Source organism: Prinia subflava, chromosome Z (assembly GCF_021018805.1).
Source record: "Prinia subflava isolate CZ2003 ecotype Zambia chromosome Z, Cam_Psub_1.2, whole genome shotgun sequence".
Taxonomy (NCBI): Eukaryota; Metazoa; Chordata; class Aves; order Passeriformes; family Cisticolidae; genus Prinia; species Prinia subflava.
The window spans coordinates 22,944,616-22,969,567 of NC_086283.1; the positions used below are offsets into that span (position 1 = coordinate 22,944,616).

The 24,952-nt window shown below is 50.8% G+C and overlaps 1 protein-coding gene across 2 annotated transcripts in view; it reads left to right on the forward strand.

Annotated features, from left to right (window-relative positions):
- The window catches only part of OPHN1 (oligophrenin 1), a 57,737-nt gene extending 33,132 nt beyond the window's left edge, over positions 1–24,605 (forward strand). The window contains exons 11-24 of one of the 2 annotated variants that reach the window (XM_063422654.1): positions 37–115; positions 776–809; positions 2,177–2,239; positions 3,147–3,221; positions 4,868–4,952; positions 5,281–5,339; positions 6,712–6,817; positions 7,537–7,696; positions 11,455–11,602; positions 12,571–12,864; positions 13,538–13,703; positions 17,286–17,336; positions 18,026–18,076; positions 18,227–24,605. In XM_063422654.1, the coding sequence (XP_063278724.1) occupies positions 37–115; positions 776–809; positions 2,177–2,239; positions 3,147–3,221; positions 4,868–4,952; positions 5,281–5,339; positions 6,712–6,817; positions 7,537–7,696; positions 11,455–11,602; positions 12,571–12,864; positions 13,538–13,703; positions 17,286–17,336; positions 18,026–18,068 (1,363 nt within the window). In that variant the 3' untranslated portion in view covers positions 18,069–18,076; positions 18,227–24,605. Of the gene's footprint in view, positions 1–36; positions 116–775; positions 810–2,176; positions 2,240–3,146; positions 3,222–4,867; positions 4,953–5,280; positions 5,340–6,711; positions 6,818–7,536; positions 7,697–11,454; positions 11,603–12,567; positions 12,865–13,537; positions 13,704–17,285; positions 17,337–18,025; positions 18,077–18,226 lie in introns of both variants that reach the window. The other variant, XM_063422653.1, reaches the window with a different exon arrangement.
- The last annotated feature ends 347 nt before the right edge of the window (positions 24,606–24,952 follow it).

Here is a 24,952-nt window from a genome sequence, read left to right on the forward strand (position 1 = left end):
CCTTTCCCTGCCTGTCCCCGGGGGGATTCTGCGCAGGTCCGGGACCATCACGCTGCAGGCGCTCTCCGAAGCCAACCGAAGGCTGTGGATGGAGGCCATGGACGGGAAGGAACCGGTGAGGGTTCCTGGAGCTGTTCCCAGCTGGAATGCGCTGCCGAGCAGCGTCCTCTGCCGGCGGCTGCTGCTCGGGATCAGTGCTGCACGATTGCCATAGGCTCCATGCTGTTCCCTCAGCTCCCACTGGGGATTTTGGGACTAAAAAATCTCGGGAAGTTGCCTTGCTGTGCCAGCCCACCTGAGGACTGGCCTTTCCGGGACTGGTTCATTCCTATTCCTGCTCCTCACTACCTGCTGGAAATGATGTTTTGTCTGTCCCTGCTCTTAGCCACCTTTTCAAAGGTGTCAACTTTTGTCACCTTCACGGGTGCCCATCCTGCACAAGTGTTCTCCCACTTTTCTGTGCCTACAGAAGGTGTTTCCTTCCTTCAGTCTGAGCAAAGCTCAGAGCCCTGTGGTTTCCCTACAGAACAGAGAATTTCCCTAGGAATAGATGCCCCACTGAAATGCAGGGAGGCAGCAGAAACTCCTTGATTGTGCAGATAATGGGTTCCTGCCTAATGAGATTTTTGTGGGACATGGTCTTTTTGTCTGTGATTGCCTCTGGGTAATCTAGGGGTGATTTATGGGATGCTGCATTTTCTTTCAGAAATAAATACCAAATTGTGCTGATGATATTTTTTGCTTCTCCCTCCCCCATTCTCTCCGTTTTTTTCAGATTTATCACAGCCCCATCACGAAGCAGGAAGAAAGTGAGTCACTTACTTCTGTTGCTGTTCTCTGGGCTCTCACCGCCTCGAGGCTAGGCAGAATTTTCCTTACAGATACACTCATCCTCAATTCCTGCTGAGTAGCACAGTCCCTGCTCTGTGACAGCAGTGTCACTTCTGTTCTTGTACCACAGTGTCTGGCACTGAGCCCAGATAAGAACGAGTTGCACAGAACTGCAGTGAGCAGTTTTTACTTAGCCAGGACTAGTGGGATGTAAGGTTCACATTGCACCTCCAAACCCCAGTGAGAGATTCGGAGGATGTGTCCCTTAAAAAAAGTTATAATAAGGCAATAGAGGTGACACTGAGTTCCCTGGATCTCCTACTTACCACCATGTCCCATGTCCCCCCTCTCAGTAGTGGGGTGTAACCTGCAGAGCGCTGGAACCCCTCTGGGGTTCTGGTAGCTGGATGAAACCTGCATTCTGTCCCAGAATGGTTGTCATTTATGCCTTACATCAGCACTGTAACTAGTTGGCTCTAATGAGCATGGGGGGAGCATTCCCAGAAGCATGAGCACAAACCTCTGTGGCCATGTTCACATCACACGCTGGGAGGAATGTGAATTAGAGTTTCACTGAGTAAACATTCTCTATTTGTCATAGATTAGAGCTGGTAAGAATTCCAGTGGTATCATAGCCCTCAGTGTCAAGCACCAGGTGGGTCTGTACTTATTCCTGGGGTAGGGCTGAGAGATATCTGAGCTTGATGCTGCTGTTCCTCAGAGCAGACAGAATCAGTATAAACAACCTGCTGAAAATGCAGGGATCCCATAGGATTCCCCAGCTCAGTGGAGCAAGCCCTGTGCTCAGCTTTCCTCAGCACATCAAGCTGGATTGGTTTTGCTCTTTAATCCTAGTGATGTAGATAAGCAGAAATTACACAGTCTCATGATGAGGAAGAGCTTTAACTACAGATTTTGGTCTGGCAGTGATTATTTAAGTCTTTATCAGACACAATCCAAATCCAAATAATAATAATAATAATAATAATAATAATAATAATAATTATTATTATTATTATTATTATTATTATTATTATTATTATTATTATTATTATTATTATTATTTCACTGATTTACACTGCTAATATTAAAGACAGAGAGAGGGTAGAGAGAAGTGCTACAACTCAAAATAAATTTGAGGAAAAAATGGGAGAACATATGGAACTAGTAACTCCTTGTCAGGATGCCCATAATGCCGATGTTTCCTGAGGGGGTAGGGGATATGGGGGCAGGTGTGAATACTCTGTGTGCTGGGACATTGTGGCTCTGGGTGCCAAGAAAGGCTGGGGCTGGGGGATCTCCAGGACTGCTCAGGCAGCTAACACGGCTTCCTTGTCCAAAACAGTGGAGCTGAACGAGGTGGGCTTCAAGTTTGTTCGGAAGTGCATCAATGCAGTGGAGACCAAAGGTGAGGAGCTCACCCGGCCTGGTCGTGCTTCCCATGGTCCTGAGTTACACTGCAGTTCCTGCAGTACAGTGTTAGCCACTGACACAGGACTTCAGCTTTTAGCTGAGGAATGTGTGTTGTTTGGTTAAATGCATGTTCCTTGGCAGCAGAAATCACACCTGTTTTGGAGTGTTGTACCAAGTGGGTTGGGGTTGAACTTCCACTTCTGTACTGTTTTCACTCGTGGTTTTCTCAGTTTTGGCCCTGTTGGGCAGGAGAACAGCTGTGGCAGCAACCCACTGTTGGGCAGGAGAACAGCTGGACAGAGGGGTGGCTACAGGCTGCTTCAGCCCCAGTCTGAGAAGAAGCAGCAGAAACAGGTGGAAGGGTGGCAGCTCATGCCCTGGCCTATCACATATCATCCAGCCTGCACCAGTGAACATCACCAGTGTGGGACAGGGGCCTGGATTCATCTCCAGACGTGGTCTTGGGGCTGCTAGGGTGTGGCAGCCAAGGCCCACTGGAGTGGGGAGCAGTGAGGGTACAAAGACCCTTTCAGATTCTACTTCAATGTGTTTGTCTTCTGTGGAGGTTTGAGCAAATCCACGATAAAGCAGTATCCCACAGAAATAGGGTGTGTGGGCTGGTGTGTCCCACACCCTGGTTGTGTTCACCGGACCACGGTGACCACAGTGGTGCTGATGGCCTTGGCTGCTGGGCTGAGCAGAGTCTCTGCCTGCAGTTCCTGGGGAGTGGGACAGGGCCTGAGATATGGGACAGAACCTGGGGTGTGGGACAAGACCCGGGATACGGGACAGAACCCGGGGTGTGGGACAGAGCCCAGCAACGGGAAAATAATTCCACTAGATGGGGCTTTTGGGTCACCAGCAGGAAACCTCGGCTAACGCTCTTGGCTTTGTACTCTAAGGAATCACTACGGAGGGCGTGTACCGGACTGTTGGCAGCAATATCCAGGTGCAGAAGTTACTGAATGCCTTTTTTGGTAAGAATTAATTATTCTGTGCAATTACACTGTCCTATTCTTGAATTGTTTGTGAGGGGTAGAGAGAATCTGGTTCCACAGTGAGAAATGTCCAGCATCCAGGCTTTGGTCCCTGCAACCCCCTCTGAGGCTCATCTTCCCCTTTCTTTCCTGGGATAACATGATGAGCTGGACTGGAAAGGTGGCCTTTGCAGGAAGCTTTCCACCCTAGTGTTTTTCTCTGGAAGGTTGGGGACACCTTGCTGTGTGCAGTGTCCCCATCCCTCCAGAGAAAAACTGTATGATAAAGATTTAATGCACGTGTTAAGAGATCAATGGATGTGTTCCTGCTGTGAGCCTTCCTGTGGCTGGATCTGTCTGTCATACAAACTTGGCAACTGGGGACAGTGTTTACAGTCTCAGCAGGCAGTGGGGCTCAGCAGTGCTGCTTTGTGCAGGGGCAGACCCTTCTGGGGTGGGCCCTGCCTGAGGCCATCATACCCTCACCTGCGAGCCTCTTGGGGGACCTCTGGGGTCAATCCCACCTGCCCGAGGCCAAATCATTCTCTCCTGAGGCTAGAGCACAGGGCAGGGATTGCATTCACCTCACTGCCTGCCTGCCTCGGACTCACGCCAGCTGAGCTATCTGATATTAACACAGCATTCAAAGGCTTTGGCTCTTTCCTATTGCTTCTACTCTGGATGTTGTTTATTAAAACCCTGGTTTGTACTGGTGTCTGGCTATGCCCAGTTCTCACAGAGCCATGACTTCGGGCATCTGCCCAGCTCCACTGGCCTATGACTCATTGCTGAGCCTCAGGTTTTATTGGTGCGTGATTCTCACCCTCCCTGTGAGCAACGCTGTGATTTTCTCCTCTGAATCCCACCAGTGAGTGGCTTTTTGTTTTGTTTATCTGTTTATGAGTCTGGATCACCACTTGCCACTGCACTGCATATGAAAGCACAGTGGAAAGCCCAATACCACAGAAATAACTGCTGCAGCAGGATTTCATCTTTAACCACCCGAAGGAGATAGATTTTTTTTTTTTTTTATCTCTAGTCCTATTTATTTTCAACAATAAATACTCCTGTTTATTTCTGTGGTCCAGCCTCCCCCCATTTCTACAGCTACATCGTTCACTTTGTGGCACCACAGACATGATGTGGTTTATCAGGGAGGGATAGCCAGGAGCAAATTGTACTTCCTTGCTGCTGGGCCTCCCCGGAGTTCCCTCCTCTCCGTGCAGCAAGAGGGAATGCTTCCAGAACAGCCTTCAGGGGAGTAGCTGCAAATGAGAGATTGGAGCTGGCATTCCGATTACTTTGGATGTCGGAAAGCTTGTCTTGGACCTGTTGCAATGTGTCGTTTCTGTCAGCCTTGGGAAAAAATAAACTATAGAGAATATGCTCTCAGTAACTTCGCAGCACTGCTTAAATTTTACTTTATAGTTCCCCTCTTTGTCCCTTATTAGCACCACTCCCCAGCCTCTCCAAAATACTGACACTGGTGCTGTTTTTCTGTTTTTCCCAGCCATGGGAATTAGGAGCTCTTTTTGTGTACTGCTGTGGCTTTGTGTGTCTCGAGGGGAAACCCCCTCCCCAAACAGACTGTTTATTAGCCACCTCTAAATTAACTTTATTCTAAATCATTTTCATTTTTCTTCCAGATCCAAAATGCCCTGGGGATGTGGATCTCCAGAGTGGGGATTGGGACATCAAGACCATTACCAGTTCATTGAAGTTCTATCTCAGGTAGTGCTGCAGGTCATGGCTGCCCCAATGAGGCATAGGGGACAGGGGCTGATGCAGATGAAAGGTGATATGAGCTGCCAGATATTCACATCTGGCTGTTGAAAAGGGCAAAGTGACAAAGGCTTTGGGAGGAGGATCAATAAATATGGGTGTTGCAGAACTCCTCAATCCCACGGGGAGGGCTGTTTCACTGATATTCACTGCAGAGAGAAATGCCACTGGGACTTGGTGGCACTGAGGGACAAGCCAGTTTGCCTATTGATCCAAGATGAGTCACGAGAGGGTCACAATGCCCTGCAGAGCTCACTTTCCTTTCTGTTTGTTGCAGGAACCTGTCTGAACCCGTAATGACATACAAGCTCCACAAAGAGCTAGTCCTGGCTGCCAGTAAGTCCCACAGCTTCCCCACTGATGTCCCTGGCCCTGCTGTCCCCAAAATCACTTGGCAGAGCTCTGCCAGCCCAGCTCTGTGGTGTCTGTCTGCTTTGCCTGTAGAAAGAGCAGTGGCTCTCTCCTCCAAGTGTTTGTCTGTGCAGGGCATATGGTGCTGGATGTTCCCTTCCCTCCTTTGCTACTGCAGTGCCCTTCCCTCAGACAGGGTCTTGTGCTCTCAGGGGGTCTGGAGAGCCAGAGGATCTTGCTCACTTGAAAGCAGCACAAGTCTGTCACAAGAATTGTTTTCCCCTAGTATTGATATATTTGTTTTAAAACCTGTGAGGGAATGGGATGTGCTGTTGCCACCCAGATAAGTTGGTGTTCCATTCAGGTTGTGAAATGTTGGAAATAGAGTGTCTACCAGTACATGGAAGACATTTCTCTGCTGTAGCTGTTGGGATCGAGTCACATTTGGGAATAAGAGGTCAGCCAAGAAGCACTAATGTAGTGCCAGGGCTTTAACTGTGCTGAGCCAGCCAGTCCTTGGCTGTCACCTCGTTGTGGCTATTGCAGATAAGCCATGACAGCTGTGACCAAATGCCCTGCAAGGGAGACAGGGATGCAAGGAACTGGTCATCACCCTCAGCATGGGAATGCTGGCATTTGGAAATGTGTGGCATTAGAGCATCCCTCATCCCACTGTGCCTCCAGAAGTCACTGGGAGACTGGGAGGGTGCCCACTTCTTCATCCCTCTGGAGAATGAATAACACTGATTCTTTCTTGGAAAGGGAAGTGTTCCACTACTTGCTGAAGGTGGTCAAGGCCAGGATTAATTCATTTCAGAACTAGTTAAGCCCATGATGGCTGGTTGTGGGCAGGGCATTTATCCCTTACCTGCCCTCCCTCAGAAACTTGCACCATTGAGATCCTCAGCCACCCAAACCCCATACCATTCTTTTCACTCTTGAGTATTTTATTGTTTCCTGATTTTTTATTCTAAGGGTGACCTCTTTGGATCAGGGACTCGGGTTTTTTCCCTGCAGGATATTTTAGGTGTTGTTCAGTGTCAGAGCTCTCTGAGCTGATAGACTCCCAGAGGCAGGTGTGTGGAACAAGGATGCGAAGGGGAAGACCTGCCCATGCCCATCCTCTTTTGGAGTGTGTCCCTGGACTCCCTTTCAAGCTCCATTTCTTCCTCTTTCCACTTCATATTGTTTCTCACAGTGTTCACCCTGTTGCTGTGAAATCTCACTTCCCTCTGATCCCTTTCGCTCCCATGCTGCACAGTGAACAGCTTCCACAGTTTTCCTTTGGCTTTATATTTTCCTAGTGTACTTAGTTTGAAAGTGTTGGGTACAAATTCTTTGTGTTTCTGCTTTCCAGAGTCTGAGAACCTGGATTACAGGCTGGGAGCCATTCATGCACTGGTCTATAAACTGCCTGAGAAGAACAGGGAGATGTTAGAACTCCTCATTCAGCACCTTGTCAAGTAAGCAGATGTTTTCCTCTAAAACCAAAGAAAGGGGAATAATAGAATCAGCAGAACAAGGCTTTTTGGGTGGTTGCGTTTGCAAAATTTTACCCACCATAGTCCCCCTTGGGAATTTCCATCTGGATTGCACAAAGGGGGTGACTATCCTTACTACCCTCCACATGAAGTGATTCTTCTCTTTCTGGTTGCTCTTTCCATCCCCTTTTAGACATGCACAGAGCAGGAAATTATTTAAAAATTAAAATACTCTCTGAGGGCAGGGTCTGTAAATTATAGCCCCTCAGAAATTTATTGGAAACCACCATAATGGACTCCTCATAGTCAGTTCTCTTCCTTCAGAGAGAGGGAAAATTAAAGCCAGAAGTCAATTCTGGGTAAAAAGGATACAGGATTTAAATTATTCCTTTTGTGTATATGTTGTGCAGATAACTTTTGATTGCAGAGTTAAAGAGGAGCTGGGAGTGGGAAGAGATCAAATAAAGATGCTATCAGCACATTGCTCTCTCCAGCATCTGTCTGGGCTAAATGTGTGTGTCAGAGCTAGAGCCATGTTTGTCACTTCTGGGAAACAAATTCTGAAACACAATGAAGAAAATTGAGTGACTGATTCTTATTGTATCCTGGGTTTTGTTTTGTTTTTTTTTTGGAATAAGATCTGTTTGGAAAAAAAACCAAACCAAACCAAACTCTATTCCCCCTTCCCCTGCTCTCTGCAGCGTCTGTGAGCACAGCCGGGAGAATCTGATGTCACCTTCCAACATGGGGGTGATCTTCGGGCCCACCCTCATGCGAGCACAGGAGGACACTGTGGCAGCGATGATGAACATCAAGTTCCAAAACATCGTGGTCGAGATCCTGATAGAGCACTTTGGGAAGGTACGGGGCAGCCCCGGAGCAGCTCCAGCTGCTCCAGCCTGCTCCTGCAGACTGTTGCTGTGGCAACACGGCAGCGCTCCAGCTCCTTCTGGAGTCTCCTTGGGCTAGCTTTATGTAACACGCTGCTCTGAAAGGCTTCAGGAGGAAGCAAAGAGCAGAAGTTGTGTTCCTCGATGTTGCTGTTATCTGGTCCCAGAGGAAACAGCTAGTTGGGGCATTTTTTGCCTTTTCTTTTTAAATACAGGGAAGCTTTGTTGAAAAAAACCCTGTTGTATGACTGAACTTTACAGGACTTCACTCTTTCCTTTGCTAGGCCAGAGCAGAATTGGTTTTAATGGGCACAGTCCAAGGTGAGACACCACACAAATGTTAAATCAGTGGAAAAAACCTAGAGCAGACAAGTGTTGAATGGTTGATGAAAGTAGTTCAGATGTGACTGCATTCAGATACAGATACAAAGACAGTATGGAGATGGTATGGGGAGTCTGAGGGAGCTGCTGCCTGGGGAGGAGCTGAGGTTGCTGCCTGTGGCCCTGGGCCACGCTCTCACAGGACCTAGAGTCCTGGAGGGCCTCTAGTCTCATCTGCCTTCCATGGATCTGTCCTGGTTATTTCATATTTCGGCCTAAACATTGCCCGTGTGTCCAGGCAGGGTCCAGCTGGGGTGGTGCTGAAGACGCACGTGCAGACAGCAGCTTTGTCATGTGGAGTTGTCTTTGGAAAGCAGAATATTCCACTTTGTCTGTGTTCACAGTTGCTCTCAGTGGTACCCGACACCCGCTCACGGGTGTCAGGTTGCTGGGGGGTGGCAAGAGCTGCTTGTTAATATTGAAAGCTGGAGCAGCATTTGCATCCAGAGCAGGAGATCCCGAGTAGGGAGCAGATTACTGGCCTGGTAACAGCCCTGGGTTCCAGGGAGTGAGTTTGGTCCTACAGGTTTCACAACAGAGTACACAGTGTCCAAAGCTCTCTCATGCCTTAGAAGCAGGAAGCACATGGAGCCATTCATTCAGGGATGCTGTTTGCTGTGAGAGGGCTGGGGCAGCTCCCAGCATACAGGGCAGCACAGGAGTGGGGACAAAGGTGCCTTTGGAAAGGGAGGAGGCAGCCAAAGCTGGAACAGCAAGGTTCTTGCAATGGGAATGTGGAGCCAGAGCAACCAGATGGGGACCACATGGGGGATGTGGGACCAGATGTGGGGGTGAGAGTTGGCTGTGATGCCAAGGATTGAAAATGGGATGAAGCTCAGAGAGCTTTCTGAATACCCACAGTAGAAGCTCATGGAAACAACAGCCAATTCCTTTGTAGGTCGCTACAAACACTTGTAATAACTCCCACAGAAAACCAGACTGGTTTGTGTCTGGGATCCCTCACACTGGCTCCGGAGATGAGGCTCTGTGCTCTCTTACAGCCTGCAGCACAGTCTGAATCAACATACTCTGCCACCTCTGAGAGCTGGGACGACAGCTTTAATTAAGACAAATGTCCTTTTGCTTGCTTTTAATTTCTCCATCAATAAGGTTAAATTACTCACATTTATTGGATTCAGTTTGTAAGTTTGGTGTTGGAGTTGAGAGTGTCTTCAGCTCACACATGAGCAAACAGCTCTGATGAATCTTGAAGGAGGAGGGAATGTGGGTTATATGGTGCAATCTGAAGACTCTGAGGATAAAGTAACTATTCATGAAGTGTTTGTGGATAATTGCTGTTTCCACAGCTCATGTTTCAGTGCCGTGGTTAAATTAAATAGGTTGATTGTTCTGGAAACACCTTCCCTGTACAAACCTCCTTAAGCTGAGGGTCTGTCAATATCTTTGTACCTTTAGGTTATTTAATTTGGATTTTCAGTTAGAAGTAAATCAGAGCCTGCACTCACCTCTTCAACTCAGTCATTTGTGGTTGGTATAGCTTGGGTTTCAGGTGTGAAAACAGTGTTCTTTGGTACCTGTGTAAGTGCCCATGGGGAGCTTAATGTTTCTTTTAGAAGCAGGATTAGATTCTGCTTGGGATATAGGGATGAGGTTGATATTTTCAAAAAATTTCCTTCCTACAGTCCTTTGCTGTTTTAATAATACATGACCAGCTGCTTTTAATTCATGTGCTGCTACATCACAGCAAGAGAGTACTCCAGACCTTGTGTTTTGGAGCAGGGAACATGTCTTGCCCCTGCCCAGGGCAGAGCCTAGCAGGCAGTGAGCCAAAATCTGCCCTGTGTCACCAATACCTGAGTGTGGGGGATTTTTCCCAGAGTGGGTGTGTAATCTTCGCCTACTGGAGATATTCCAGGACTGTCTGGACACAATCCTGTGCCACTTTCTTTAGGGAAACCCTGCTTGAGCAGGGAGGATGGACCAGATGACCCACTACAGGCCCTTCCTGCCTGAACCATTCTTTGATTCTATGTTGTTCCTCCTCTACTCCACTCTGTGCAGAGAGGGCCAGGCTGTCAGGAGCAAAGCCTGGTCCCGGCACATGGATATATCCAGAGCCAGCCCAGGCTGGGCCAGAGCGGCCTGACCTTGGGGAGTGGGGAGCTGTCTGCCACTGCCTGCCCTCCCCAGGCACACGCTTGGGACCAAGGAGTTTAAACAAGGGACATGTTTTCCTCTCCCATCCCCCATCTTGATCTCCTAGCACTGCTCTTTGGTCCAGAGAAGAAGGAATATACTTTTGTTTTGAATTACCAAAATGAAGCACTTAATCAAAGCAGAATGTTACATTTCTTCATGTTAAGATTTTTCTGGGTGATGCAATAAAGTTGTTTTTCTATATTGAAGTGTGGCCCAAGGGTGTGGTGACCCAGAATGCCACTGGGGCTGGCACAGCTCTCTTCCTCTGGGCTGGAGCCAGGAAGGGACCAGGTCCATATCTCCCAGGGCAGGCAATGCAGCCTCTGGTCTCAGCAGCTCAGACCACCTCTCCATAGTAACTCAGGCTTTAAAGCCAGATAAAACTTCAATTAACATCCCTGGGAAGAACACAGGAGCAGCTGCTTTGGGCCTTGATATGGTGTTTCAGCTCTTCAGATGTATTTCTTTTTCAGCTCTTAAATAGATGACATAAATGAGAACCTCTCAATTACTCCCAACCAAATAGGTGCCACATGACCAGTGAGAAAAGGAGATAAAACTTCTCAGTAGCATTGTTTTTATGCCAGTATTTCATCCTAGGTAATTTCCTGGTGCCAAACAGGTCATTGTAAGCCAAGAGCTGAAGGGTTTTAGTGTTAGATCTGAAACAATGCAGGGTTGGTTTGGGTGTTTAGGAGATTGTATCTCTTTGACGATGGGAATCTTGATACTGGTCAGGACCTGTCTGCTCCAAAACTTCAAAGCCTCCCTCATCTGCTTCAGTGGAATTTGCGTCTACAAATTGTTTGTGTTTGTGATCCTCCTGCTGAGCCACAGAGACAGTGATGGGGACGGTGTCAGTGGTGGGGACAGTGTCTGTGGTGGGGACAGTGTCAGTGGTGGGGACAGTGTCAGTGGTGGGGACGGTGTCAGTGGTGGGGACAGTGTCAGTGGTGGGGACAGTGTTGGTGGTGGGGATAGTGTTGGTGGTGAGGACAGTGTCAGTGGTGGGGACAGTGTTGGTGGTGGGGATAGTGTTGGTGGTTGGGACAGTGTCAGTGGTTGGGACAGTGTCAGTGGTGGGGACAGTGTCACCATGGCCCTCTGTGCTGGGCGGGGGCACCTGCAGTGGGAGGTGAGGCAGCGGCCCCTTTGTGTCAGGTCACCTGAATGTGTTTCCCTTTACAGATCTACTCTGGCCCCCCAGAAGACACCACAGCCCCCCCAGTGCCCCCACCTAGGGTGGCTGCCCGGCGGCACAAACCCATCACCATCTCCAAGCGTCCCCTGAGGGAAAGGCCTGTCTTCTTCGGTGCCTCTGTGGAGGAGAGCGAAGGTCAGTCCAACTGTTCCCTGATGTCTTACCTGCCTCTCACCCCTCCTGCTCCCTGTAGCACCTTTCCAGGAGCAATGGAGGTAACAGCGGCAGGGCTGCACTTCCCAGATCCTGGACACAGGAGGCAGTTCAGAGAGAAAGGAAAGCAAAAAACACTCATACATTGGTTGCATCATGTCACAAATCAGACTTTGTGGGATTTGGGTTTTTCTGATACCTGCTGCATTTTCCATTAGCTAAACTAAGGCTGGTTCTTGGCACAGGAGAGGCCCAGAGGAGAGGTTTTATGGCATCAGAGGCAAAAAAACTGCACGGAGTGCTGGTGGGACGGTAGCCAGGAAGGGCTGTGCTGTGGGAGGCCCAAGGAGGTCTCAAGCTGCCTCAGCTGCTGGCAGTTCCACATCCAGAGCAACAACTCCAAAGAGCTTTTTCAGGACACAGTGAAGGTATTTTCTAGGCCAAGTTCTACTCTGACATTATGATAAGGGCTTCAGCATTTCCTTACGGTCAGCTGGATTAACAGCAAAAGGCACATTCAGCTTAAAATCACATTTCTGCACCTGATTTGCTCTAATTGGCACTGCAGGCTGTGCCCTGATTCCACAGTCACCAAAGAGATGGAAGTCTCTTTCTCCGTTAGTTTTCAGAGCTCTGATGATGTTTAGGTATAAAGTGCACTTGGTGACAATGGCAAAACATGATTGATTCACATTGCTCTTTAAAATCCCCAGCCAGCTAATGGAGTTGGGGCTGGCCTTGCATTTCAGTGCATCCCTGACGTGGGAGCAGAAGCATTCACCTTGGACTGCCCCAAGGCTGCACCCAAGGGATCAGTCAGGTTCACAGCAGAGCTCCCGCTCTTGGGTCTGCAGCACAGCAACAGGGGTGGGACAAGTGGCTTTTGGAGGCACATCAAGTACGGCATACAGCTAACCCCATGGCTCTCTGCCCTCGTGTCTCCACAGCAGAGTGGCTCGGCCAGACCCCCAATGGTGGCGGCGTGGAGGCCCCCAAGCCCCTGCACCGCAGCCGGCTGCTCACGCCCCGGCCAGGGGGGGACGAGCCGGGGCGTCCCTCTGCTGAGAGCCGGCCCCAGCCACGCACTGAGCCCGAGCTGGGGAAGCTGGGGAACAGACTGCAGGATGGAGCGGCAAAGCCAGGTGGCAGGGCGGCCAACGGGGTGGTGACCAGCCCTGCCCTGAGGACCGCCACGCTGCAGGCCAGGAGACCGGCGCCCCGGCCAGGCATCTGTGGCAGAGAGGGTGAGTGTGCACCCACCAGAGGCCTGGACAGAGCCAGGGAGGAGAAGCCCAAGGTGCCCAAGTCAGTTCTCTCTGGGGTGGGTCCATCTCCCCTTGAGTTCTCTCAATGTAGCTCAGCAGGAAGAGCTGGGAGACCAGAACAGCTTAAGGTGTTTACAGAGGCAAAGTCTGATATTCATTCCTTGTTGACTTGACTCTTCAAGATTTTGAAGGGTAAAGTGAATAGCAAGGTTGGCTGAATCCTGGGGAAGAAAAGCAGCTGAGGAGAGGAAAGGTAGTGTCACTGTCCAGGATGAAAGCTCAGCCACAGGAATCACCAGTTTGTGCTGTTCCTCTCCCTTTCACATAGCAGCACCGCACAGGGTTTGATTAAGAACACTTGTCATTCCCCGGAAGTTTCAGCTTCACAGTCAGCAACTGCATTGAGTTTGTTCTTGTGGGTCCAGCTTCAGCCACTGTTCCCAGTGCCAGGAAGGCTTTTGTGGGGCAGGTAGTGTGGGAGCTTCCTTTCCCTGGAATCCGTCCCTGCATTCTTGCTACTGGCCACTGTCAGTGAGAGAATGTTGAGGTAGAGGGACAGAACTAAACCCAGGGACCTGTTCAATGCCTCTTCATAAATATCTGGCCTCTGCCTGAGCTTCCTGCTCAGTGTTTGTCATCTCCATCCCTGCAGGTGACTGTGACAGTGTCCCTAAGCCACGTTCCCATGGTGATAAGCCCGTGATAACGCGTCCCCCTGTGAGACCTCCAGATCCACCGTGCCGGATTCCCATCCCTCCAAAGCTGGAGCAGAGGCCAGATCTGATAGCAGGGACAGCAGAGGAGATGCCCTCATCTGTGTAAGCCGTGGCGGATGCATGGTGCTGGTGGGGACACCTGGGGGCTCAATGGCTGAAGCCTGTGGATGTGTGCAGGTTGGAACCAGTGCAGGTTTGAGTGTCACTTGGAAAGCTGAGCAGAGGGCATGGCCCGGGAGGGGAGTGGGGCCACAGCAAAGGCAAACACAAAGCTTTGGAGCTGCTCAAGCACAGCTTCAAGGCTGAGCCTTGTCCCATCCCTTTCCCTGCTGTTGTTGAGTTGGTGGAGCTGAGCCTGTCCCTGCCTGCCCCCAGCAAACCTCTTAAATGAGACACTGTAATGGTTTTATATTCAAAACCAGGCAGAAACACCAAATTATGTAGAGGTTTAAATATTTTCTTATTGTGAAAATAAGAATAGGAGAAAAGGCAAAACGGGGTTTTTTTTAAAGATAAAAAAAATAGATTTATTAACACACACTAAAAGAAAGAGGGAAAGAAAAAAAGAAGATACTTTTCAAAGCACCTCCCCCAGTTCCCCAATGATTTACTTTCTTACATACAACATAGAGACAAAAGTTGTAATTTTTAGTCAGTTTCACCATTCAAAATAATCTTTCATCTGTTCTTTTAAGAACAGAGTCTTTCTTAGAAACTTCTATAGACTTTCTTCATCAACAACATAAAAGTTGCCTTGTGGGTCTCATCTGTCACAAAGACAGCTGCCCAGAAATCTGCCTCTGTGAGGTCCTTCCCAATAGCAGCTTTTCCAACACTGCATATGGGCCACATGTGCTTATTAGGGGGACTGTTTATGCCTCTTCTAGTATAAAACAAAGATTCTCTTCTATTTCCAAAATCACCTTCATCTCAAAAACGAAAAGTCCCCTTTTCCTTAGGAGCAAAGAGCTTCATATCACTTTTAACTAGAGCTTTACATCGCCCCCCCAACAGCATTCATATCTTACAGGTAAAATAGTCCATTATCCATAGTTTACTAGAGCGTCCAGCCAAATTAGGCCTCTCATTCTCCTTTGTTCCAAATAGTCTTTTCACTCACTCTTCACCGACTTCAAGTTTCATGCTATGTCCATTTATAGTCCAGTCACATTGTTCTCACTTCAGGAAGGGCTGGTGCTCTGGGATTTCCATCTGCTGGCAGGAAAGAGTTAAAGCTTGCCCAGGCCTGCGGTGCTCAGTGGTCTTGCCTGGCAGCAGCTGCAAAGATCTCAAAGCCATGCCGGTGAAGGAGGCAGATGGATGCCTTCTTTTCCTCCCCTCGACCTGATCCAAGGTAGCCCAGCTCAGGGCTGCCCTCAGAGTGTGCAGGCCCCTTTTCCTCGCTGCCAGCTGCTCCCGGGCCCGGCCATGGCCTGGCCCCTCTGCCACGGCCTCCAGCACACGGCCAGGCCTGCCCAGCCAGAGCCTCCCGTCTGCCCCGCCGCAGCCGGGGAGAAAAGGGGCTCAGCCGGGAGAAAAGGGGCTCAGCCGGGAGAAAAGGGGCTCAGCCGGGGAGACAAGGGGCTCAGCCGGGAGAAAAGGGGCTCAGCATGGGGAGAAAAGGGGCTCAGCCAGGGAGAAAAGGGGCTCAGCCGGGAGTAAAGGGGCTCAGCCGGGGAGAAAAGGGGCTCAGCTGGGAGAAAAGGGGCTCAGCCGGGAGAAGAGGGGCTCAGCCTGGGGAGAAAAGGGGCTCAACCGGGGAGAAAAGGGGTTCAGCCGTGAGAAAAGGGGCTCAGCCGGGGAGAAAAGGGGCTCAGCCGGGGAGACAAGGGGCTCAGCCGGGAGAAAAGGGGCTCAGCCCGGGAGAAAAGGGGCTCAGCCGGGAGAAAAGGGGCTCAGCATGGGGAGAAAAGGGGCTCAGCCAGGGAGAAAAGGGGCTCAGCCGGGAGTAAAGGGGCTCAGCCGGGGAGAAAAGGGGCTCAGCTGGGAGAAAAGGGGCTCAGCCGGGAGAAGAGGGGCTCAGCCTGGGGAGAAAAGGGGCTCAACCGGGGAGAAAAGGGGTTCAGCCGTGAGAAAAGGGGCTCAGCCGGGGAGAAAAGGGGCTCAAACGGGGAGAAAAGGGGCTCAGCCGGGGAGAAAAGGGGCTCAGCCGGGGAGAAAAGGGGCTCAGCCGGGAGAAAAGGGGCTCAGCCAGGGAGAAAAGGGGCTCAGCCGGGGAGAAAAGGGGCTCAGCCCGGGAGAAAAGGGGCTCAGCCGGGGAGAAAAGGGGCTCAGCCGGGGAGAAAAGGGGCTCAGCATGGGGAGAAAAGGGGCTCAGCATGGGGAGAAAAGGGGCTCAGCTGGGAGAAAAGGGGCTCAGCCGGGGAGAAAAGGGGCTCAGCCGGGAGAAAAGGGGCTCAGCCCGGGAGACAAGGGGCTCAGCCGGGAGAAAAGGGGCTCAGCCGGGAGAAAAGGGGCTCAGCCGGGAGAAAAGGGGCTCAGCCGGGAGAAAAGGGGCTCAGCATGGGGAGAAAAGGGGCTCAGCTGGGAGAAAAGGGGCTCAGCATGGGGAGAAAAGGGGCTCAGCTGGGAGAAAAGGGGCTCAGCCAGGGAGACAAGGGGCTCAGCCGGGGAGACAACGGGCTCAGCCGGGAGAAAAGGGGCTCAGCCCAGGAGAAAAGGGGCTCAGCTGGGAGAAAAGGGGCTCAGCCGGGGAGAAAAGGGGCTCAGCCGGGGAGAAAAGGGGCTCAGCCGGGGAGAAAAGGGCTCAGCTGGGAGAAAAGGGGCTCAGCTGACCGGGCTGGGCTGCTCCCCATGGCAGCAGCTCTCGGAGAACCATGAAGACCCTGCTGCCCACGGTGTTACCTGCTGGCTCACCGGGATAAAAGAGAGGGAGGGCTCGAACAAAGCTTCAGTTTTATATGGATATTACCAAAAGTCAGGTTCTGTTTTCTCAGTGGTCAAACCAATTTGCCAATAGTCAAGAACTGGCCCTTGCTAGGTCCTTGGCTTTTCTAAAGAAATCCAAGGTCCTGACAGGGCAATAGTCCATATTATTCTTTAACTAAAAACCAAACTGTGTTGACCCATAACAGACACTTTCTGGGGCAGGACAAGATCCAGCTTGGATCTGCTTAAGGAAACTGAATGGAGTTCAGCTTCATCTCATCCTCAGTTTTCTTTCAGATTTTAAGGGAGTCAGAAACCCTGCTGGCTTTAGTGGCAATTAACCAAAAGGAAACAAAAAGTGCCATGAGGGTCAACTCTGTTCCAGAACTGCCTGGCAGAACTTCTCTTCCTTGAGCTCAGGCAGGAGCACATAAACACTGAAGGAAAGACCACAAAGAGGATGGATGCATGCAGGACTACAGGCAAGAGCACAGAAATAATGCCTGGATGTGGCACTTGATGCTATGTTTTAGTTGGTGCGGTTCTGTTTGGTCAAAAGTTGGACTCTGTGATATTGGAGATCTTTCCCAGCCTAAAGGATTCCATGATTCCATCGTTCTATAAGCAGCCCAACCAAAGCCCTGGCAGGTGGTGTGAGGGTGGAGTGGGCACAGAAGGAGCCTACCTGTGTCTTGGCACAAGAACTGTCAATTGAAGGTGATCTATACAGTTCTGCCAATGCTGCAGCTCATTCCCCTGATCTCATTAACAAATTGCCAGATCGAATCAGAAGAGAGACTTCTGTTTTCTTTGCAGGGTGGCCTCTAGGACCAAGTTCTTTGAGACAGCTTCCCGAAGAACAGGCAGGTAAGGCTGGCACTGGGGAGGGAGTGTATGGGTAGCAGCAGCCCTGCAGCACAGGATGCTCCCCATGAGGCAGAGCCAGCATAGACAGCCCAGTCTGCCTTGTCTCATACTCATAAACAGCAGATGAGGCTCAGCTAAAATGCTGACACTAAACAAAGAGCAAGAAGCGTAAAATGTGAGTCCAGATACAGACTTGATAAGTTAAATCTGCCAAATGAGAAACATCCCTTTAGATGCCTGTTACCCTGTGTGTGGATCTGCGTGGTGTAGTGCCGATTGTACTCAGGCTTTGTGGGAAGATCAGGTCATGGGTGAGGTGATGAGGGCTGGCTAAGTCCCAGCAGCTGCTGAGAGAGCATGGCTGATCCAGCACAGGGGGTATGCAGGCAGGGAGCTAGGGGGTTATGGGGACACACTGAGGGGCAGCAGGTGCCATTTGTGATAATATTTGCCCAAATAAGCCTCAGCTTCCTGCTCTGAAAAGCTGACACCCTCTGCCCAAGGATGAGCAGGTTTGTGTGTAAGTCTGAGAACTGCTGCTGCTGGTACTGAGAGTGAAAACATTTGTTCTGTTGCAAAACAGACCCCTCCCTGCCCATTACCCAGCCTCAAGGAGCGTGTGGAGCTGACTTGGAGCTTGCTCCTTGCACTCATTTTTTTTCTCTATTCTTCTGCTTCCTTTTATCCAGTTCTTCATCACCACAAGGCAGGATCCCAAGTGATGAGAGCTGAGACTAAAGGTACGTGTTTATGACAACAAATCAAATAATAAGCTGAAAGTAGGTGTGTAATACAAAGTCAGCATTTCTGGGGTTGTGGGAGTCTGGAGTCTGTCGTTTCTGGTGGATTGCACTGCTGCACAGACCATGGAGCTTGTTTTCTTCTTCCAGGCTTTGCAAGCACACCTCAGCCCAGCTGGACCCAGGAAACTTTCTGTGTTTGTGACCCAGGAGTAAGAGCTGACCCTTGCCAGCCACAGTGCCCTGGAGAGCAGCTATCTTACTGGACGATGATTTCCAAGCCGCAACTGGCTCAAGAAATTAGGAGAGTGAGACCACAATGGCAAGCAGGTCCTGCCCGCACATCTGTGTTGAACTGTTTCCTGCCCTCCCTCCTCTCCTCCTCTCCCTGCAGGCTGTGACAGTGCCCATGTGTGCCCACGCAGGTGACAGCAGCATGGGGACATGGAACGCCTGTTCACCTGCTCACTTTCAGGAACACACTTTGAAAAGGGTGTTGGGACAGCACAGGGGCTGAGTCCCTGTGTTTGGATGCAACGGCAAAACAGCTGCACTCCCCCCTTGCCCTGAGAAGCCCCTTCCTTTGTGTTTGTGTCCCTCACTTGGTCAGTGTGTGGGGCAGCCGTGTCTGGTGACGCTGCCCATGGTGATGCAGGCTGGGCAGGGATGGGGGAACCACTGTGCTCAGTTCTGTGGAATGTTGCTTCATCTTCTCCTGGAAGTCCTTGGCCTGGGGACACCACGCTGACAGGCGTGGTTTGGCCAGGGGCTTGGCCTGAGCCGTGTCCACAGCCTTGCCTGGGGTCAGCTACCAGGCAGCACCCTCGGGTCAGCAGCCTCCAAGGGTGCAGCTGCAGGAAGGGGCAGCACGTGCTCCTCCTCTTCCTCTTCTTCCACTGCCTCCTCTTCCATGCGAGCCACACTCCCACCAGATCCACTTCTCACAGCCCACCAGAAGTCTCCATCCTGGGTGATTACGGTGGCCAGCACAGAGGTACTGAGGATCTGAAACTCACTGATTGTGGGTCAAACCCATTGTTTTTATAAGAACTGCCCAGTTTCTTGTTTGCTTGTTTATTCATTTCAGTACAAGATGCCCAGTCTGTCCCTCAGCCATGGCCCCGTGGATGATGTCCATTGGCCTGGGAGGAGTCTCTGACCACAACCTCTGTAGCAGTAGGGGCTTGTCTCTTGCTCCAGCTGCCATCAGGGCCCAACTCCAGGGCTTGTATGGCAGAGAACTGCTTCCCTGCTTCCTCCACCTGCACAAAGATGACTCCTCGCTTTTGAATGGTTTTCTTTAGGTGCTGAGAGCATTTGCAAAACAGTGGCCAAACATTCCTACAGCTGCTTCCTGGGTGCTCCATCCCTCGAGCGTGCTGTGTCCTGCTCAGCGCTTTGCCTCTGTGTGACCTCGTGCCTCTTATTGCTGAATGGCACACATTGGCACTCACATGTGTCATGTCCATGGTGCTCTCGCTTCCTTGGCTTCAGCAGTGCCCCAGCTGCTCCCTCCTTTAGGCCTGGCACATGAAAGTGGCTTTTAAACCAAACCAACCTTGTGCTGTGGCAGTTGAGCAGTGCCACATGCGCTGGAAGCACCTGGAGCTGGGCTGGGCCCCTCCTGCTGTAGCCACTCACCAGGGGCTCAAGGACAATGCACAGTGGTTCTGATTAGGGATCTCTGAACAGGCAGGATGGAGCTGAAGCTGGAGCGAGCTGCTCTGACCAGCCTGGTAGTGGGGCCACCTGCCTGCAGCACATCAATCCTTGGCTCTACTGGGATATTGGGCCTGTGGCTCTCACCCAAGAGGCCAGCATTTCCCAGCTGTCTGTCTTGCTTTGGGCTGCTGTTTGGGAACCCCTTGAGCCTGTCACCTTGGGTTCTGCTGATCCATGTGTCTCTGGAGCCGACATTCAGTGGGAGCAGTGGCTTGTCCCATCCTCCTCATGCTCACTGCCCAGCACAGACCCCCAGGACAGAGTCAGGCTCTGTGGGTAGGGAGAATCCAAGGGTTGGTTGGGTTTCAGTCTGACAGTGTGAGCAGTGGGGAGAGGCAGCTTTCTGCATACTATTTCATGATGTCCTTTTGAAGTTCTTTGTCACTTGTATGTCTGTGCTGATTTTTCCTGCCCCTGTGGGTGTAGCTGAACAACACTGGGGACCAGCAGTTGGAGTGGTAGGGGATGCTGGCTGTGCTGACGAGGGGCTGTGGGGTCCAATCCCTGCTGCCATGAGGCACAGTCCCTGCTGCTGTGGGACCCAGTTCCTGCTGCTGTGGGGCCCAATGCTGTGGGGCAGCTGTGAGCACAGTCCGTGCTGCCAGTGGTCCAGAGTGACAGCTGGGAACGCAGGATCAACCTGTGCAGCATGGCAGCCCCCCAGCATCAGCCCCAGAGCCATTGTGATGTGTACAAGCTTAGGTTACTGCACGTTTATAAAGTTTCCATGAAGTGAACCACCTCAGTGTGTTTTGTTCCTCTTCACCCTGGGCCCAAGCGCTGCCCCCACTGCTGCCCTCTCTGCAGGCAGGCCTTGCTGTGGGGGTCCAACTGTGTGCCCTGGGGAGGCCACACAGGGCTGTGTCCATGGGAGTGGGAGTGTCCTGGGCTCTGCCATAGCCCCACTCTGGGTTTGCAGTCCTCAAAGCTGGTTTTCTGCCTTTTTCAGATTGGAGAAGCTACCCTGCGAAGGCTGATTCTTCCTGCGCTGCCACAGTGCCTGAATAGCATCCTGTGCCATGGGGTCACTGAGATTCCAGTTTTCCTGTGACCACCAGTGGCTTCTTTCTATCTATCCAGCACTCTTCCCCTCCCCACATTTTGACGCTGACATTGTGCACCAGTGTTTGCTTTTCAGGCTTCTTGCTTTTCTTTAACAGCAAGCTCTCTCTCGGGAGAGAACAGCTTCTCTCTCTGAAATGGGAATCTTACAGCCAGCTTTGGAGCCCAGATTTCTGGAGAAGCCTGACAGAGATGACTGCTCCAGAGGGTGTTCCTGGGGGCCCAGGGTCAGCAGAGCTGCTCTCACAGCCACGAAGATCCCCAGCCGGAGAAGGGGAGCGTTCCCATCCACACCCTGCTCAGGGCTGGTCGCTGTTTTGGGGATCCTCCTGCAGTTATTTTGTGCGTGCCCGGCCCCCCCCACGGGCTCTTTGTGCAGCACTGGCCAGGTTTGCCAGCGCAGAGAGGTCTGTGCCGTGCCCTGGCTCTGGGCCCAAGCAGCTGCAGCACTCCTGGGGCGGGCATGGACACGGTGCACCTGGAGCAGCAGCTGGAGGGTTTTCTGCTTGTTTTTTCTGGCTTCTTATTTCTCTCAAAAGTTTCTTTGTGGGGCTGTAACTTTTCCAGGGCTGGATATATTCAAAACAGCCGCATTTGGGGACCTAAACTGTTTTCTTTCCTCACTAGGCCTTGTATGAAGTGATCATGAACTGGAATGAGCATTGAGGCACTGCCCCAACAATACTTATCTCCTAACCCACAGGTGCCTGGCTTGCTTTCTTACAGAAAACATTTGGATTTAATTTGAGCAAGAAAATTATTTTCCAGCACAAGTGAAACCTTTCAGGTTTTTATAGAGAGGAGACAACAAAACAAACAAAGCTTGAGCCCAAGCCTCAGTGAGTTCTTTTCAGAAGAAGAATTTGAAGAGAGCAAAGACATTGCAGCAGACACATCTGTGTGACAAATTTAGAATTGAAATATACTTAGTGGAGCACTGATATCTGAAATGTATATGCTACGCAGAGACCCATGAAGGCGCCGGAATCCACCCACGTGGGACTCCTTGAAGGATCAGAGCTGTAGTTTTCAGTTCTGTAGTTCTCCCTGACCCATCCCACTGCAAAATTAGCCATTTGGATGCTCCAAGCTGGGAGCAGCTCCCTGTGCTGGGCGGGTTCCTGGCAGCCCTTAGCAGGTTTCTTGGCCTGTACACATGGTTGTAAATCAGGTCGGGCCTCCAAAAAATTCTGTGATTGGCTTAAACAATCAGGAGATGCTTTGGACCAGTAAAGGCCACAATATTTTCCATTTTCTGTGTTTTCAGAAATTTAAGAAATGTTTTAACAGCCTCTGCCAGGGTCTCTAAGAGCTCTCACAAGGCAGAAGTTCTGAAGACCCTTGAAATCCTGTGTAAAATGTGGCCATGCCCATGAAAGCTCAGAGAGGCAAGTCTCCAGGAGCTCCATCTTCCCATAGCTTCATCCTTTCTCACTCTGTGTCCTGCACACCCCGGGTCTCTTCAGTGCCTGGGCCCCACAGGCTCCCCTGGTGGCCACCACACCATGCTACCACCCCTGACACTGCGCCCTGCTCCAATGGGATGGGACACGGGGCATGCCAGGCAGGCCCTGTTTGCCCTCCCCTTGGCACCTGTCCACCGCTGGCAGAGGGAAGCACAGCGGGTTTGGGTAAGGAACAAACCCTAGCGTTGCTTGATGTCCCTCGTGTCAGGGCACTTGAGTCAGCGTGACCCTGTTGAGGTCTGTGGCTGCCTCTGACTCGTCCTGGGAGCGTGGGCACAGCCCTGACACCATGGAAGGCACACAGGGCTGGCTGCCAGCGCAGCAGGGTCACAGTGCTGGTGCTCACAGGCGTGCAGGGAGGGGAACCACTGCTGAAAGGGCTATTTGACACAACTCATCAGTATTTTAGGAAACAGAACTTCTGTTTTAAAAATATCCCACTTTCTGCTCTGAGGACAAGAACAAATAAATCACCTTAAAGCATGGGACCATTTTGGGGTTTTCATGATGTTTCCATGTTTCAGTTGGCTTCTTCTTCATGGTAACTGGACTTTTTCCTGTGAGCTTGGTGTGCCCTTCTGCCAAGATGTCTCTGAGGGCAGCTCTCAGTTCTCGCTGGCATGTGGCTCATCCCCAGTGCTGACATGGTGGCTGTCACCATGCTTCCAGGCCCCACAGCTACAGCATTTAGGAATGGTCAGGGAGGTCAGCAGCTTCCCTGTGAGCTGTAGGTCCTGGTGAGCTGTGCAGGGGGGATGCAGGGTGTAGGATGTGGGATGCAGGATGTGCAGCAGAGGAGGCTGGAGCATAGAGGGGCAGAAAGAGTTGAGGGAGGTGAATTTGTCCTTCAGCTAGTTCTGACCCAGCAGCCCCCAAACACGTTCTTTCACTGTCCTCCCACAGACACTGTTCAAGCCACACAGGTTTGGGGCCATCAGAGACTAAGGCCAGTGTAAGCCTAGGATGTGTAGCCACTGAGGGACCAAGTCCATCGCCCCATGAGGCACTGGACCAGTGAATGAATGTCCCTGGTGACATTGCTTCCAAGTGGCCATTAGGCAGGTGACACTGGGGCTGACATGCTGGCAGGTACCCAATACACCAAACCAACCCTGAGATGCTGAACCTGCTCAATGTCCATTAAGGGTGAATTGTGGAAAAAACACATTTTCACTGTGACTCAGAGCAAGGGATGGGATCAGGTTCCTTGCAGATGACAAACCCAAGGGTTTTTGTTCTCTTGGCACACTGTTCTTCAGCTCATGGAGCACAGTTTGTGGAGTGCTGCTGTGCAATTACACACCAGACATTGCCAGCTATTTGTGGCCCAATGAGCTGCTTTTATTTTTTCCAAGCTCTTTGCTTTATCTCAGTGAATCAAATCTTGGCCCTGGGCAGGACTCACATCTGTGCCTTGAATTAACAAGTGGCTGATAAGCATCTTCTTTATTACTTGGAGGGCGTAGGTCAAATTTATAAAGATGTTCCAGAAGAATGGATTTATAACTGTTCATAAAGATACCAAAAACAATGACAAGAGCAGGAGGAGACTGGCCTTTATTAGCTCCTTGCTTTGAGAAATACATTAATCAACTGAAATTCAGTTTAAAAGACCTAAAGAGGAATATATGAAAGGATTAGCCAATTGATATGTAATTGAATGATGAGTTCAGACATGATTAATAGTGAGATATGACTGTGAAAGAAAGCTTACAATGACTCAATGTATAGCCTCATCTACTGGCAAATGACCTACTGATTCCCAGCACCTTTTCTTGCTGGCAGCCATCACACCCACAGCGATTTCATGCACAAAATCGACACAAAAGCCAAATGCAGGTAGAGGGTAGAGCTCCAGCAAACCAAATTCTGCATTTATTGGACTCAGAACAACAGCAGAGTTTCAGGTTACAAAAAGAGCTTAACACCAAGCATGAGGGGCCACTCCATCATATGGCTGGGGGCTCACGTGGGCCCCAGGCATGGCTGCAAGAGAAATGAGAATTGTCATTTATCCCCAGCACGGTGTTGTTGGTTTCTTGACCTGGGTGCCAGGCAAGCCCCTCTCTTTGGTTACACAAATAAACGTTGTTCAGTCCCACATGGGAACTTGTGAGTTGCAGTTGTCCCCAGGGCATCCTGCACTGCACCACACTGGCCCCAGCAGCATCTGTCACCACAGTCCTGCCCCCATGCTACCAGGACACTCTGGAGCTCTCTCTTCCTTACCCAATGCATTCAGTTCCAATTAAAAAACAAACAAAACAACAAAAAAAAACCCAGCTGTGTCAGCAATCCACCCAATTCCTTCTCTGGGAGAATTTACCCTCAGGTAATGCTATAATTTGGGCAAAGCACTGCGATTCCAAACTGAGCCAGACCAGGCTGTGTGGACTGCACCTGCATCATGAGGTTTGTGGGGTCTCCAGGGTCACAGTCCCACCGAAATGGGCCCAAGGCATCCCCAGTATCATGCTCAGCCCTCACCTTGGAGCCAGGCCCCAAGAAAGAACCAGCATCATACCCCAAAACCTCTCTGCCATTCCAAGGCTGATGGCTCTTTTTCTTCTGGCAATGCTGTGGCATTGGCTTCTCCCTTTCCCTCAGCTGGATGCAGCAATTGCAG